Source organism: Lynx rufus, unplaced genomic scaffold (genome assembly GCF_022079265.1).
Source record: "Lynx rufus isolate CCGP_SWC_20201006 ecotype Redwood Valley unplaced genomic scaffold, mLynRuf1.p SCAF_5, whole genome shotgun sequence".
Lineage (NCBI taxonomy): Eukaryota > Metazoa > Chordata > Mammalia > Carnivora > Felidae > Lynx > Lynx rufus.
In genome coordinates, this window is record NW_025814867.1 from 64,941,210 (window position 1) to 64,958,233 (window position 17,024).

Below are 17,024 nucleotides of genomic sequence, written 5' to 3' on the forward strand. Positions count from 1 at the left end.
CACCACCAACTGTCATTTGGTCTCTTTCTCTGCTTGCCAGAGAGAGAGAAAATTTTCCCTCTCTTTAGTAGCAAGCTCTTTTAGTATTTAAAAAAAAAAAAAAAAAAAGAGTCTCTCCTAAGAAAAATGTCTACAGTCAGTCCAGATTTTACTTTTTTCTTGTCTGGCCCACAGTTCATATAGATCATTCCTTCTCTTGCCTCTTACGGTCTTTCATTTTTCAAGCGAGAGAAGAATCGAAATCCTTCCAGTGCCTGCTTAGATTAGCTTCCTCTGCCTTGAATAGCTTTGGTGAGGCAGCGTGACATGTAGTGGACAGAGCTTGGAATTGGGGGTTAATGGCTCAGTCACTTGCTAAGGGGGTGTGCCGAGGCAAGCCATTTAAGCTTAAATGGCCTTGTTTTCTTGTTTCTCATAAAATGAGAATAATAATGATACCGGCTTCAGGAAGATGGTGTGAGAACAAATGAAGTGTATGTGCAAACCTATTATAAATCTGGAAAGTGTATAAATGTTTTTGTTTGCCCAGAGTTGCTGCAGTGTTTCCACACTCTGATAATAAAAAAAAGACTTCATGATGCAAGTCCTTTGAACCTGTGTATAGTTCGACCATATCACTTACTATTTTATTGGGATAAAGATATATACCATACGTGACACTGGCAAAAAAAAGAAGCAAAATCTCTTTTTCTGATGCAGTGGAGTTAATGTTCTCAAAGCCTTAGTTCCAGGAATGTCAACTTCTATCAAATACAGCAGCCTCAAATAAATGTGAAATTTAAAAGTCACCTATAAGACCTCAAAGGCTGTGTGGAATTTGTTTTCTCAGTCATTTCCATAATATAGGAGCTGCAAAAGAATTCCGTTATTGTACAGCCACAAAACGAGCAATTATATTCATTGCCATTTTTATTTACTTGTGCATTACCAATTTAGAAAGTGTCACCCCGGTGAGAGTCTGGAGAGCCAAGGATGGAAACAATGAGATATTTCTTTCAGCATTTCCAAGCAGGCTACCTTCTCCTTCCCGTTCTTAATATTGCACACTTTGACGAAGGCCTGCAGAAGTCTCCGTTCAAATCACTCTTCGATACAGTGAAAGGTTTCTTTCTCAAATCGTATACTAAAGTCCCATCTGTGGCTTCTGTTCCTAACATTTCTTGCTGCCTTTGATTTTGCGACTCTGATTCCCTCCCCTTCATTCTGTTGGTTCCCTGTCTTTATTCGGTGCTTTTTCTCATTTTCAACTTTTTTCTCCCTTATGTTAGTATCGTTTGAGGTCACCCATCAGATATACAAACTTTTTTTTAATTTTTTTTAAATGCTTTCATTTATTTTTGAGACTGAGAGAGACAGAGCATGAGCAGGGGAGGGGCAGAGAGAGGGGAGACACAGAATCTGAAGCGGGCTCCAGGCTCTGAGCTGTCAGCACAGAGCCCGACGCGGGGCTCGGACTCACGGAGTATGAGATCATGACCTGAGCTGAAGTCGGACCCTTAACTGACTGAGCCACCCAGGCGCCCCTACAAACGTTTTTTTAAGCAGCAGTGTCTCAGTCGTGGATGCTGTCATTGAATGGTGCTTAGCATCAGTTCCTGGGCAAGACAGCTCGTGACTTCTTGCCAGCAGCCCACTGCGGTTATGGGAATCACTTATTAAGAGACCAGTGGCATTTATATGTAAGTATATAGGTTTATGTACATAAACGTTTATATTCATTTAGCTATATGAATATTTACACATACGCAAAAATACCTAATTGGTATTCTAATTGGTAGTTACAGAATTAGTACTGACGTTGAAATAATCATTTTATTTGGGAGTCAAGAATTTATATTTTTATCAATAATAGGATAATCAGGAATTTGAGTGAAGGAATGGATAGCAATTTTATGACACAATTTGAAGCAGTTTTCCAGTCATTGGCATTAACAGTTTGGCAAAGAAGTTGTCCAGAAATGATATCATGTAGCAACATTTCTCAGAAAAATTATGTGATGAAACATTTCCAAAAATACGGTTGACCATCTCAGTACAGAATTATGAAATAGGTGTTATTGACTAGAAACTGTGGCTCCTACTATGTTACAGATGTGCTGGAGGAAGTTGGAGGCAAATTTCTGAAATTCTTAGAGCACCTGTTTCATAATCATTTAGTCAGTATTTAAGCTGAAACAAATGTGAAAATGTAACACAAGATTAATCATATCGTTAGAAAAATGTATCCTTCTTCGCTGTGATAAATGCAAAAGGAACTGAACTTTTTGCTGATTTATTTAACCTAAGAAACTGATCCTACCCCGCTGATGCTCATATCGCATGATGGTATTTAGAGAAAACACATCACCATCATATGAAAAACATTTTTTGGACCTTCTTAAAAATCACCATTTCCAGAGACATTTCGCTAAAAGTTACTGGTGAACACAGCTGGTGGTTATGACAATTAGTTGCTGTCTATTTACTGAATAACTTTAACTGACCGATATATCATGGGGTACTTAGATACCATGTCAAATTTTACATACTGTGTATGGCACATTTATATTGCCATATACAATGGATCTTGTTTCCTTTGTGGACAGAGTTTTATGAGTACAAATCACTGACCCCTAATTTCAACTGTAACATTCTTTCAGTTGAAAGACCAGAAAAATAATTCCTTGTGGCCCAGACAACTATGTATCTCCAACGTCCTCAGATTTTTACTTCTGCCACCAGGATCTTCGTTCCTCCCGACAATAGTCATCCTCCCAACCTGCCTCTGTCACTCATGTTCTCTAGGCTAATAAGTATGGATTTCCCAAGAATCTCAATAAAGAATGAACTTGACAGAGTCCAAATCTCCCCAGATAAGTAACTGCAGTCTGCCAGCCCTTCACAGGGCCTGTCCCTGCCTCATTTCCTCTGCTCTATTCTCCATGTAGATTTTTGGTGCTGTTTTTGTGAACATTTAGTACCCAGTATACCTGAGTATAGTCTGAATAAGCAAATGCCCAGTGATTATAAAGTGAAATCTACTAGGAACCTAAGCGGGTAAAGAGCTGGGTAAAAGGCAGTGGACAAGCAAATTTATTGCCAGGAAGACAGTAAGAGATGGGGAGGACTCTGAACTGGATAACACCTGCCCCATCTAAAGGCGGACTGTTCTCACCTTCATCTTGAGTACTATCAGGCGGGTATGCCGCTGTGTTGCTAGAAGCAGAGGTTCATTTTTCTAAATGAGAGATCTCCAGAACTTTTTGTCAGTGTTGGCTTAACCTTTAACCTTCTGTTTCAGAAAATTTCAGATACAGTCAAAAGTGGAGAGTAATTGGGGTGCCTGGGTGGCTTAGTTGGTTGAGCGTCTGACTTAGTCTCAGGTCATGATCTCGTGGTTTATGAATTCGAGCCCTGCGTCGGGCTCTGTGCTGACCACTCGGAGCCTGGAGCCTGCTTCGGATTCTGTGTCTCCCTCTCTCTCTGCCCCTCCCCAACTCGCACTCTGTCTCTCTCTCCCTCCCTCTCAAAAATAAATAAACATTAAAAAAAATTTTTAAGTGGACAGTAATTGATGGGTTTTCGTATACCCATCACCGAGCTTCTTATTCCCTTGCTGCCCCTCCCTCCTCCTCCTACCCCACAGCTATGTTGAAGTCCAATCCAGACACCATCATGTTTCATCTATGAACCACATTACCGTCATCACATGCCCATCCAAAATAAGCAAAAATGATAACATTCCTTAACATCTTTAAAATTCAGGGACTCTTTCCATTTCCTCAACTGTCCTAAAAATGAAGGTTTTGTCTCTTCAGTTTGTTGTAGTTGAAATACAAACATGGCCTGAATATTCTGTTTGGTTGGTATCTTATAAATTTCTTTTAATCTATGGGTTTCACCTCCCTTTTCTGTTTTGTCCCCGTGCAATTTATTAGTTAGAATAACTTTTTTGTCCTGTAGAATTTTCTGCAGTGTGGATTAGGCAGATTGCAACCCTGTAGTTTTGCTTAATATATTCTCTCTGTGTTTCCTATATAATGGGAAGGAGGCTTAATCAGATACAGGTTCCGTTTTTCTGGCAAGGATTTTGTAGGTTGTGGCATTATCGTTCATTAGGAGTGTATAATGTCTGCTTGTCTCTTTTTGTACTGACCATTGCCCATGTCCATCCATTCATGCACAGGGGGCTGTGATATTTTAAATCACTCTATTTTTTCCCTCTCTCCCACACATAGCTTGGGCCAGATGTAACCCATGAGCCACCAGCTGGAGAATCCAACTGATCTACTAAAGTTTAGGCAGGAACCCTGCCCACGTCTGGAATATTCTGTGATTCATTTTAAGTAATTTACTCCTAGTGAGCCTATCCTAATACACGGAAATGATCTAGCCAAATCTACCATTTCCTTTTCTATTCTCATGTTCCTATATTTAGGACATGCAAAAGGGAACATTTGTTGTCATCAGGTTGGGTGAAGAGCATCCTAGTAAGTGTATTTGTTTGGATCAGATGTTGTGGTGTCCTCCCCTAAGACAAAGAAATCAAATATCCAGTCATCTGTCTCTTACCTTTTAGGGTGGCAGATAGCATTAGTGATTTTAACTTGCATGACCTCTATAAATTCTTTGTGATAGACCTTGAGGAGAAGGGACTTTGCAAATCACACACCTAATTAGGTCCTGTTTTCCATAATGTCGTTATCTTTAGCTCTTGTTTATGTTCGCTGAGTAGAGTGAGGGGAGGTGGAGTGTGGGTGCTCAGAGAAGCATAATTGCAGGATGAGTAAGGCCGGTAGGCAATAGAGGACAGCAGTTAGATTTACACGGCTGCATTCAGTTGAGGCAACTTTCTAGCCGTGTAGCTCTGGAAAGTTTACTTCCCCTCTGGATTCTGAGTTTTCTTCTGTCTTTAATGGGACCTCACAAATTAAGGGCTTGATGTATTTGCCAGTTCTGAATAGCTTGAATCCTTGCATCTTTTTTAGGCAGCAAAAGTTTCTTTGTTGTCTTTTAAAACGAGTAGGTTTTCACGTTGGGATTTTTTTAATGCTGAATATTTTAAACATGGAAAAATAGAAAGGAAGATGATAAAAATCAACATAGCCCTATTTTAGGATATTTGAAAGAAGTATAATTTTATAATAGCACATTATGTGCTTTTTCTTCATAGCTTCTCTGGAGAAATCAGACCCATATGTTCGGTGTTGAGCCAGGCATTTTAATGTGCAGGGTACCCATCTTTAATCTCGGCGCCAGGTGCAAAAGTGAAATGTTCACATGGATAAGCTGTACCTGAACATTGTTTTTGTTGAGTTAGAGATGCACTTGGCAGTAACGAGCACACCGTCTGTATTTCTCCCAAATATCTGCAGTGTTATCAACAGTTTAAAGATGTTATCTATTCTACCCCATTGTGTATACTTCTTTAGTTTGTAGGCTTGTCCCTTTTCGGCCAACCCTTAACTCTCCTTTCAGTCTTCTTCCAGACAGAGTCAACTGGAGAGTGGTTCATGGTTTTAGAATGGATATTTGAAGACCACTTTGGGGATTAGGATGTTTTCTTATTCAGCATATTCTTTTCCAGTCAGTAGACCCGGCCTATCTTAATTGGGGCTGAGGGTTCTGACAATTAATGGAAGGAGAGAATGAGTTGAGGCACATTCCCTGCTGGGGTGATTATCCCCTGGAGATGCTGGCCATAGTTAGGTCAGGACATCCAGGAGATAAGAAGGAGTCATGGTGTGCAGCACCTCAATTCTGTTCCTCTCTGGAAAAAGGCCTGGGGCAAAGCACAGATAAAAACCCTGGTCATCTGTGATGGGCCACTGCCACTGACTGTTTGTCTGTTTGTTTTCAGGGTATATGCCATGTACAATTCCGTAAAGGGATCCTGCTCCGAGCCAGTTAGCTTCACCACCCACAGCTGCGCACCTGAATGTCCCTTCCCACCGAAGCTGGCACACAGGAGCAAAAGTTCACTAACCTTGCAATGGAAGGTGGGTAGCTCAAAGTGTCGGGAACAATGTGAAGAGTAGCCATTTGAAAAATTTTTATCTGGCATTACTCCAGTTTTGTGATGGTGTTAGATTTTCTACATAGTAACTGTGTGAAACAAATCTTTATGATATCAAAAGTTGGTATGTCTATAAAAATTGGGCAGAGCGGTAGTAGATGGAACTACAAAAAGAAGTTTGAGCTCTCAGGGCACCTGGGTGGCTCAGTCGGTTAGGCATCTGACTCTTGGTTTTGGCTCAGGTCATGATCTCGCAGTTTGTGAGTTTGAGCCCTGCATCATTGTCTACACTGACAGTACGGAGACTGCTTGGGATATTCTCTCTGTCTCTCTCTCTCTCTCTCTCTCTGCCCCTCCCTTGCGTTCTCTCTCTCTCAAAAAAAAAAAAAACAAATACACTTAAAAAACATTTAGCTCTCTTTGCAGGGATAAATCTTTTAGAATCATAAGCAATGCCTTATAGGTGATATAAATACTCAGATAACTGAATTTCATCACTTTTTTAAGTTTATTTATTTTGAGAGAGAGCAAGAGTGGGGGAGGGGCAAAGAGAAAGGGAGAGAGAGAGAATCCCAAGCAGGCTCTGAGCCTGATGCAGGGCCTCGATCCCACGAACCGTGAGATCATGACCTGAGCCAGAATCCAGAGTCAGACGTTTAAATGACTGAGCCACCCAGGCGCCCCTGAATTTCATCGCTTTCTAATGGTTTACTTCATTTCAGGAAACAGTTGAGGACTTTAGTAAAAAGTTTTTATAAAGAAAGATTTAGAAAAAAGTAAGTTTTGGGCTCCATTGGCTTCTTTCAGTGGCAACTCTGAAATGTTTAATATTTAAAACTGCCTAGAATTTTTAGTGTTCCAAACTACATTAAGACTTAATTCGTTTTTACTAACTAGGCCTTAGATCTATTAGGATTACCAATTATTTTTTAAAGTCTAAGTGACATAGTAGTTTTCATAAAATACAGTTCACTGACTACAAATCGCTCCTGCCAAAGAGAGGTCCTAAAGGTGTATTGTTAGCTCATTAGTCACAGTTGTGTGTTTGCAAGAAACCAGTAGATTCTGTTATCGATACCTATAGTAATTATTTCTCTATGTTTATATATTTTTTTAAATGTTTGGGTTTTTTTGGGGGGCGGGGGGGAATGGCAGAGAGAAAGGGGGACAGGATCCAAAGCAGGCTCTGTGCCGACAGTAGAGAGCCCAATGGGGAACTCGAACGCACCAACCGTGAGATCATGACCTGAGCAAAAGTCGGATGCTTAACCGACTGAGCCACCCAGACACCCCTCTCTGTTTATATTTTAAAATGTGTTTAAGATGTGAATTTTTAGAGGTAGAGATAAAAATTTGTGGTGTTTGGGGAATACACTAATGTGTAAAAGAAATAAGATGGCTAGGGAGGTCTCTTATTGGTAAAGATATATTTTGTCCTTTGGTTTCTAGACCAGGAGGTTGAATTTAACCAGGGCATCCATAAAAGCCATTGAGAGTAGTGGTTAGCAGCAAAGCATGGGCTTCTGGAGACCCCTCTCGTGTGGGCTGCGTTCTCATAGGCACTGGCCAACATGGAGTATGTTACTTGGCAAAGGCAAAGCTTAGACTGGCTTAGAATCTGAACTATTTTATTTTCCTTCCTGGCTTCCAGGGATAATCCAGGTCAGTGATTCCCTACCTTTTCCGAGTTGTAACACTCAACTAACCGGTCGTCATTGTTTCAGTCCTTGGAGATACACATTTTAAAACATGTTCTCTATTTGCACGTATACGCACATAAGCATATCTTTTTTAAAGAAAAGAATTAAAATTCATTTTGTTTGCAAAATATAAGAAATCTTCTTAAGATTGCCAGAGGGACCCCGGGGTCTTATAAACCTAAAGTTGGGAATCACTGATACATACTCTGCTTAAAACCTGGATGAAATTCAGGTCTTTGGCAGACCAGCATCTTCAAGAAAAAGTTTACTTATTAGGATGAAAGTATTTCACATTTTCTTTCTCCTTTTATTTAATTTAATTATAGATCAGAAACATACATTTGTTCCATTAAGTCATGTACAAACTTGAAAGTTCTGGATTCAGTTCAGTGTTTGCTTAAATGTCCTTAGAACAGATCTCCTGATCACAGTGCTCTAGCTGAGGGGCACAAGGACAGGGGACAGTGCTGTCACTGCCCAGCTGCCCTTGAATCCAGGAAAACATCGAGAGAGTGCAAGATCTAACTTCTTCTTATTAGTCAGCAATAGGAGATTGGGCAATACAAAAACCAAAGTCGGTGTTCCCACCCTCAAGGAATTAAGAACTCGGTGGTGGGGCAGGAAGTGTATCATAGAAGAAACTACTGAAAGAACAGTTTCTCTAGCAAAATTTGTAAACATCATAAATGTAGTTCTTATCTTAGAAATGTGTTCTCATCTAAAACTTTGTGTCCATTACTTAGAACTTCAGATGTATCCCTGTCTACCAAATTGAGCCCACAAAAGCCTGAAATTACGGTTCAGTAGGACATACAGCACTCCCCTGAAATCTGGCTTTGAGACTCAGATTATATGACTCAGAAGATGAAAGGAGAAGGAAGGAAGGAAAGGAGGGAGAAGAGTTTCTTTATGAATTTGACTAATATTTACTGAGCCCTTGATGTCTTTTTATTATTAGCCAAAATAAAACAACCGCTACTGTTTACTGAGTGCTTCCTCAGTACCTGGTATCGGGTAGGTGATTGATATATATATTCTCCCAATTACTTGTCGCATCCATTTATTCTTGGAACACAATATTAAACAATGATATTAAGGGCCTAACAAAAGACCACACATGACAAACAGCCAAGCCGGGTTTTAGTGTAACTCCAGTGACCTGGCTGCCCTTTACTAGGTAGGACAGTGCCGTTTGTGGGGCTCCAGCTCTTTCCTGGGGAAGGGGCCAGGCCCAGACACATTTGTGCAATGAGGGAGTGGTCTCCTCTTCCTTCTGGTTGCCTGCTCCCTGCAGCACCCCCTTCTGGCAGGTCTAACCCTGCACAGCACTCGTCTCCAAAGTTTTCTGCCCCCCTTCCCATTGTCCAAGGCCTGTTTCTTAGTGAAATAGACCTCAGCATGCTTTTAAGAGGAAAGCAAATTATGAAACTTCTTTTTGCTAACATGTGAAGGGCTAATTGCTCTTGGTAATCTCTCAGGGGATCTCATCATTTTTCCTCATTTTTTTTTTTTTTTTAAGGGAAATCTCAGTGGCACAAAAGGCTCTCTAATCTTAAGCACTTAAAAAAAAAAAAAAAAGCAACTGTATGGAGGAAGTTACAAAACTATAGACTCTTGACCCTGAACCTAGCTGGGTCGGATTTACCCCCGCAAGACTCCAAGCAGCATCTAAGTTTCTCAGCTTCCTTTTTAATCTCTCCCTTCTTAACGTGCTTCTTGAAAGTTTTATCCCCAGAAGAAGTAGGGCACCAAGTAGGTGTAAAGGTAGAGGCAGTGGGAAAAGTAGGTTTGGCTCTTTGTGTGGGACATGATTTATTATTGGGGGGGGGGGGGCTTTCTCTACAGTTGAATTGTATTAAAATTCATTTGTGGTAATGTTTCCCAAGGAAATGCAGGAGCCACTGGGGTGATCCCTCTTAGGGGAGAGCACAGGACTAGCATAGGTACTGTATTTGAATCAAGTGGGTAGCTCCTAAGTTTTGTCTGTGAACAGCTTTCTCTCATCTCATTTTACTATTTTTCTTCTTTTCAGGCACCAATTGACAATGGTTCAAAAATCACCAACTACCTTTTAGAATGGGATGAGGTAAGCATATTTTCATATCCATCCAACTAAAACGCCACGGCAGAAACAAAGTTGCTGAACAAATAACCATTTTATGCTTTTTTAAGATGCACTAAACACATGGGGGAGGAAAGAACGTAAATAGAGAAAAGTTTAAACCTATAGTATTGACTGTGGAAAAGGAGGACAGACTAAAGTCGCATAATGAATTGTATTAGATTGCATTAAATGTATGTACTTGCTTTATTTGCAAGAAATTCTACTGAAAGAAAAGACAGGGTCTTATCTATTATGGAGTCCCTAGTGCCCAGCCAGCCATCAATTAGTATTATAAATCGACTGCTCTGTTATCTTGAGTGCTCAGGGCCATTCTGCATAGATGGTTTTGATAAGGCAACCCACACTGTGGCTTAGGAAACGTAATTTGTTTCTGCTTTTTGAAGCCATGGATGAACATTGGTGTTGCACCATTGGGTGTTCTCTGTGGGACAGTTGGAGCCATGCCTGGAGGTCTCACTCTACCAGTGGCACGTGTGATCATCCTGTGGACTAGAGCACCCTATAACAGTCTACCTTCTTGCTGTTTCTGTCACCAGAGGTCCTAGGGTGGTATGCATGGTGAAGTTTCCTTATTCTCAAGGCCGCTGGGTGCTGAATGGTGACCCTGTGCGTTTCTGGCCTTGCTAACACCACCCACAGAATCTCAGGCAGGAAATGCTGGATGCAGAAAGAAGCCTTTCGTTTCTAAAAAGGGACTGTGCTTATTGTCCCTGTGGCTGTTAGTTCTATTCATTCATTCGTTCATTCACCCTTGCTCTATTCTAACTGTCAGTGATTGAGCAAACAGACGAAGATTTAAGAATAGGAAATGTGGAGTTGGGAGAGAAATGCAAGTTAATAGTCTTTGTGACTTAAATTCAGGGGGATTTTAAAGGTTCAGAATACAGGCTTAGGCAAAAAGTGACTTGTCGAGTGTGGAAAAAATATTCCCACCAAATGTAGAACGAAGTTGGACAAAACTCGCACGTGCAATTTTGATGTGAAAAAGGGAGCCCTTCGTCACTTTCTGCAGAAGTGTGTTTTCGCATCTGGGTTGCATCTGAACGCTGGGGCTCCATGCTACCAAAGACAACGATCTATTGTTCTGGGGATCCTTGTGAATAGTTCCTATGTACAGATTGGTGAAATCTCAGACCTGACCAGGATATTTTACAGATTAGGTGGGTTTCATATTAAAGTGGTTTGAAGGGAAAGCGAAACCACCCCCATGGCTCTTGTGGAAAGAGATTTTTATAGGCAGTGCAGAAGGCTGGAAAGGAACCTGGCCGACCTGTGAGCACATGGCCACACCTTGCCATCTCCCCCTCCTCGAAAGGATGAGTGAGTGTTGACTGAGAGTGTTTTTAAGTGTCTGTTGGTGTGTTGCACTGATGTGCCTGATGCTTTTTCTCATATCGTGAGGTTTTACATCAAGATAGAATTTACCACTAAAGAGGAGGCAGGTTTTCATCTCAGATCTCCTCTCCGAGCTGTGCGTCTGTGTGTGTGTGTGTCCTATGTTTTTTTTTTGTTTTTTTTTGTTTTTGTTTTTTTTTTTTTTGCTGCTTTGGACCATGGCCTCATAAGTGAAGTAAGGTCAGAGAAGTCGAGTATTTGGATGGGAAACCTCCAAGGAAAACCCAGGTGCTGCAGGAAATGGTCATGGTGACTCAGTTGTTGGCCTTCTTCCCTTTGAATTTGGATGGAAAGTGTCCTGGCAGGATGCGTGGAGGAAATAAGCTACGGCGTCACATGAAATGGAGAAGCTTTGTCTAATGACCGTTTATAATCAATAGTACCCACTATAGGCTCGCGACTGCACAATGTTAAATTGTTCATTTTTTTGCCTTCTCCTGCCTCTCCCTGCTTGCTGTCTTTCCATCCTCTCCTTGCTCCCATCTTCTTTCTTCAGGCTTTGTCCTTCCTCTTCATTTTCTCTCCCACTTGCTAATTCCTGCTGGTGTTGACTCTCTTAAGCCTTATCGAAGATTCCAGGTGAGTGAACTCCCACCTACCATAGACCTTTTGCCAACGTAGGAATGCTTTTGTCTTCCATGGCTTACTATTCACCTTCTAGAAAGACTTCTGGACCCTAAACTCTCTGGAGTGTTCTCTGACCTTTAAGTCCTGTGAGCTCCCTGAAAGGAGAGGATAGTTGAAAGAACACCAAGATGAGGGGCTGTAAATTCTGTTCCAGGTTTTATACTGGCAGCTTGACCTCTCCAGTCCTCAGTTTACCCATCAGCTCATGAATACTTAACGTCATTGACACTCTCTCAAAACTCCTTATTTAGGATTGTCCCTTCTGATAAGAGTGTATTTTAGGATCCTTTTCAATGTTGTTTGTTTATTAAATACTTGAGCATTCGTGGAACAGACCCTCAGTGTCTCAACACTCTACACTGTCCTGTGAGGGATCTGTGACATAGGGAAGCTCTCTTACTCTGAGAGCTGAAAAAAGCTCATGTAATGCTATCCTCCTGTACCTTTTTAAACAGACATAAATAAAACAGACTTAACCACTTGCTTCTCAAATTTTTCCATCAAATAGCTTTTTTGCTTTATATGCTGGCTCTCTCCTTTTCAGTCCCTCCAAAAAAGATTTTAAAATGGTGTCATTGGGTTTCCTGACAGTGAGAATAGAAGCAATAGTAACCAATTCATTCCTGCCTGTTGTGTCATTTCAGAAGTAATGTTTCTGACAGAAACTAATAGTTTGTATTTCTAAATTCGGGGCTAGGTTGGGGATCAGTAGCCCTCTTGAGGCACCTCACTTAGGTTGGTTTCTGCACCACATACCCCCCCCCCCCCCCCCCCCGCCCCGCCATTCCCATACTACTCAGGACTTCGTGAAGGAAGAAAATCAGATGCACAGAGAACGACATCTGACCTCCAGGAAGTGTGAGCACATGGGGCCCTGGGTATCCCTTTAAAACCTTCTGCTGCCCTTCAAAACCTTCTGCTGGTAGTCTCTGGACTCAGGTACATCTAGTACCAGGAACTATTTCCAGAATCTGCCCTAGTGGAGCATAATGCCCCGGGAAGAGCCAATAGTTCATCAATAGCTAACTGCTGCTGGTCTCTTAAGGTCAGGTGTAGCCCTAATGGGTCACAGAAAACAGAAACCTGTTACAGCTCAGGGGGAAGCTGATACTCTCTCTCCCCTAAATTCATTGTCTTTAATGTTGCATTACTGTTCCACAGAATTCACTTGGAAATTACTCACTAATTGTTCTGCCAGAGGTTAGCTGCCTACTTTTCTCTGTTAGTAATCATAACTAGACAGTCGTTGAGTTTTAAGTCAGGGTGGGAAGTAACTCTGACGGGGAGATGGTAATGAGCCACCAAAAATGGACCACACGGGTGTCACTGGCTTTTCAGCTGTGGCCATCAGTTTTGATCTTCCCCTGAGACGGAGCAGTTTTCATAATGTGGAAAGGTACGCACTTTGCTGGTCTCTTCCTCCTCCTGTGGTGACTCAGATGAGTTGTGGCGTTTACAGGCATGGGACCTGAGAGCCGACCTTGCATTTTTATAGACTTTTAGCCACTGTTTGCCTCCGGGAGATACCATTGGAAAGGAAGGAGGTCATTTTCAAAGTACTGTTCTACTTGACTGTTGGATGAGCCACCATTATATTTTAACCTCTTCCTGATCACACTGTGGCCCCCACCCCCACGTTTACCCCTACATTTGCATTTTAATTCACAAGTCATAGGCTTCCGGCTGGCAGAAAGCAGGCCCAAAGCCTTATGAGGGTTTCTTTCTTTTGCTAGATTTGAGTTTTATACCCAGCCTGACTTCAAAGAAACAGCAAACTTACTGCTTTATGAATCCAGTTTTAGTTTAATCCAGAATTATGAGTAGGAGAACACAGCAAAACCATGCTTCGATGCTAGATTTCTCAAGGTGAACGTTCTTTTCCCACAATGGAGATTTGGAGATAGGAGTTCAGGAGGGAGGACCTACTGCTTGAAGCTCACTACCCCATCCACTAACCCTCCCTGCCCTCGAGCTAACCAACCCCTTTGTCCTGCCCACATCCCTCTTTTGGGCACCTCCAGAGCCACATTATCTGCCCTGTTGCTTCTCTGCCTGATGGCACTGAGGTATCCAGTAGGGGGTGGGAGTTTTTCTCTAGAAGCTAAAATGTAGGGATTGAGGACAGATCTCTCTAGGGTAGGGAGGGGCTTTTACTAAAAAGAATTAGTAACCTCCAGTTGACTTGCACATCAATGCCTGCTCGGTCTGTTTTAAGGGATGGTGATCTGGCCCTTTTCTTTTCTTTTCTTTTCTTTTCTTTTCTTTTCTTTTCTTTTCTTTTCTTTTTTTAACAAGTAAAAGAACAAACTTCACAGTCAGATAGGAACTTTCTTTTCCATTTTAGAAAACGTTCAGTCCTGTAAAGGAAGTGTGTATGGAAACTTGTCAACAGAGTTTTACTCTTAGATAAGGTTTTCGGTTGTACCCTATAGAAGCCCTACCTGGTGCTGTGTGGCCTGGAACCCTATTGCTGATATGTCTCAGTCACATGGCATCCACTGAGGGAGACTTGGATTCCGAGTGTCTGCTTTATCTCTTACCAGTCAAGCAAGTAACTGAGGCCCCAAGTCTTAGCTTCTCCACTCTAAATCAGTGTCCGTTATCCCACTGGGGTTCGGTGGGTTAACTTGGGCAACAGTAGATGCAGTGTAATGAGTATTTCATGTCCCCTAAGTGCATATTAGGATCTGGGGCAGGAAAAGTCAGCCGTTAGAAGGACTGTATGAGGGGATTATGACATTCTTCTGTGGAACTTTGAGGAGCCTTGAGGCTAGTGTCTCCAGTTTGAACAAAACAAACACGGATGTCAGTGCTATATATAGATGTTAATTTGCCATTAGCTTGGCTTCCGGACATGACATGTAGAGAACATACGAAAGAACAAAAAAAATAGCTTTGTGGGAATGTGACTAGTACAGTTCCCAAGATTCTTCCTCCCATGTGACTCAGCTAGCCCAGATAGGAATTTCACATGTGGCCGTCCTGGTGACTAATGAGCCAACACAGCTGCAAAACATAGGCGACTAAGAATGACATAAATGCCACAGAAATCAAGGAAGTATAATTTGACGTAGAAAGAGCAGAAGAGGCCAGCAGCAGGTGGAGCCCACAAAGCCCCTGGGGACCCATTATCGAGCCAAACCACGCTCAGCAGTCCTGTTGCAGAAACCTCATGGAGCTGACAACAGGCCATAGATTGTCGCTTCGTAGACACCTAGGTTAGGAAGAGCCAACTTAGCTCATTTAGGGATTGAGCTGGCCCCTTAGCAGGTGCTTGGTAATTAGTTTACTAAAAACATTACCTCTTAGCTTAGGTGTCGCACAATTAGCACTGATAATCTTTCAGAATGCTTCTTGGCACCAGTGAATTTGCCCATGGCTTCTCTGGTTGGACAGACAGCCGTTCATGGAAGGTACTGGAGCTTCAGCAAGCACAGTGACTTCCTGGGTCTCCTACAGTGCGGGAGAGAGCCCCCTGAGAATCCGGCCAACACTTTCTCCAAGGTGCCGCACTGCTTTGGTTGCGTAGCGTTGGTGCAGTGAGAAAACTGGTTTGCATTCCCCAAGCCATCGCCCCTGCCTGACTGAAATATAAGGGAAGCTGCCACTTGCCAGGCCTGTGTGCTCTTTCAGTCATTCTCGGGGAACGCCCTCATGGAGATTGCAGAGTGGGGTCCCGGGATCATGTGGCACTCGCTCCATCACAAACCATCTTTCACACAGGAGCCTTAAGCCCAGTCAGTGACCTGGCAGAGTAGTAGTGTTTTGCCACATCACAGACCTTCAGTGCCACACCCACGGGTGGTTTCAGAGAGCCAGGGGGGCAGCATCCTCCCCTGTAGGCTCTGTTGGTGGGAAGTAGGCCAGGATAGATTTAGAACTGAGAGGGGCTCATGGGTACCAAAGGCAGAGCTAAGTTAAAAGGAGCCCTCACTTTTAGGGACCTCCGCCCCAGATATCTGCACACCTGAAGCAGATTCTGTCATTTGTCACGTGTGCAGGATGGGTTATTGTGTGTTTGGGGAGCAGACTTTGTGGGCAACTTCTGGCTGCTACTAAATGACAAATTCCTTTCTTGGTCCGTGGCACCTAATTTATCAACTCATGTTTTTCATGCTTGTTGGATGCCAGCTGGAAGATGACTGCCTTGTGCCTTGGCCAGGTGGATGGACTAAGTCCGTCCATGGCGTGGTTCACGCGTCAATACTACGGCAGCCTGTCCTACAGTCACCCCTTGCTACTTTCCTTTCCCTTCTCTGGGCCAGTGGCAACCTTCTGGTCTTATCAAAGCACTGGACATTCAGATGAGCCTCCATATTGGGAGGAATATATAGGAACGTTGTATTCCTTGGATTCAAATCAGAGGACCTGCTGATTATCCTTGACTATTTCAGGGACCTAAGCCTCTCCCACTAATAGAAACATCTAGTGTGCCAAGGGCTAAGATGCATGCAGTATTTATTTAGTAACATGCAACACAAACAATCCCACCCCCCTTTTCTTACCCGTGAAAGTAACTCTGTGCCAGTGTGCTCAAAATGAAAGAGCCATCACTGAGGGGAGAGTGAGGTTTGGCACGAGGAACCTTTGAATCCACCCAGATGTGGAGCATCTCTACCCCCTGTTAGGGGCCCCTCCTTATATATGGTTATGCTGAACGCATACACGCTCTTTTATTTCTCAAGCCAACATTTATCTTTGATGTTGCCTAGGGCCGGCCAGTGCTGGCACGACTTCTAAATATAGACGTACTAGCAGACTAAATCTTTGAGGCTGGCAGTAGTTCAGTTGGCCAGCGCAACTTTATTTTTTATTTGATTTATCGTTGCCATTTTTGACAGGTTGGACTATGCTGTTACAGAGAGTGCCCAGCCCCAGAATCATTCGATCCAGCAGCCCTGGGCCACGAGCACATGACAACCGATAACCAAGTTCACGTAACTTCTTTAGCAGGCAGTTAGTTACCAAACCTGGTAAGAGCAGCTCAGCTCCGGAAGGCAGTGGGTGCGGCTGTGAAAGACCTGTGAGACAAGGAGGTCGATGGAAAGAGGCCTAAGGTTAAGAAACATCAGGAAGAGTTCTCATGACCAGAGGGAGGTGGTTCCCCATGGATTCTAACGCCCTTATGGTGGCCGCTCTGATTTCCTTGTGCCAGGAATCAAGCTGTCTTAAAGAGGAACAG

The 17,024-nt window shown here is 42.7% G+C and overlaps 1 protein-coding gene across 2 annotated transcripts in view; it reads left to right on the plus strand.

The window, feature by feature from the left end:
* FNDC3B (fibronectin type III domain containing 3B) overlaps positions 1–17,024 on the plus strand; it is a 361,487-nt gene that overhangs the window by 271,768 nt on the left and 72,695 nt on the right. For both annotated transcript variants that reach the window (XM_047099654.1, XM_047099655.1), the window contains exons 10-11: positions 5,840–5,978; positions 9,728–9,781. In XM_047099654.1, the coding sequence (XP_046955610.1) occupies positions 5,840–5,978; positions 9,728–9,781 (193 nt within the window). The remainder of the gene's footprint in view (positions 1–5,839; positions 5,979–9,727; positions 9,782–17,024) is intronic.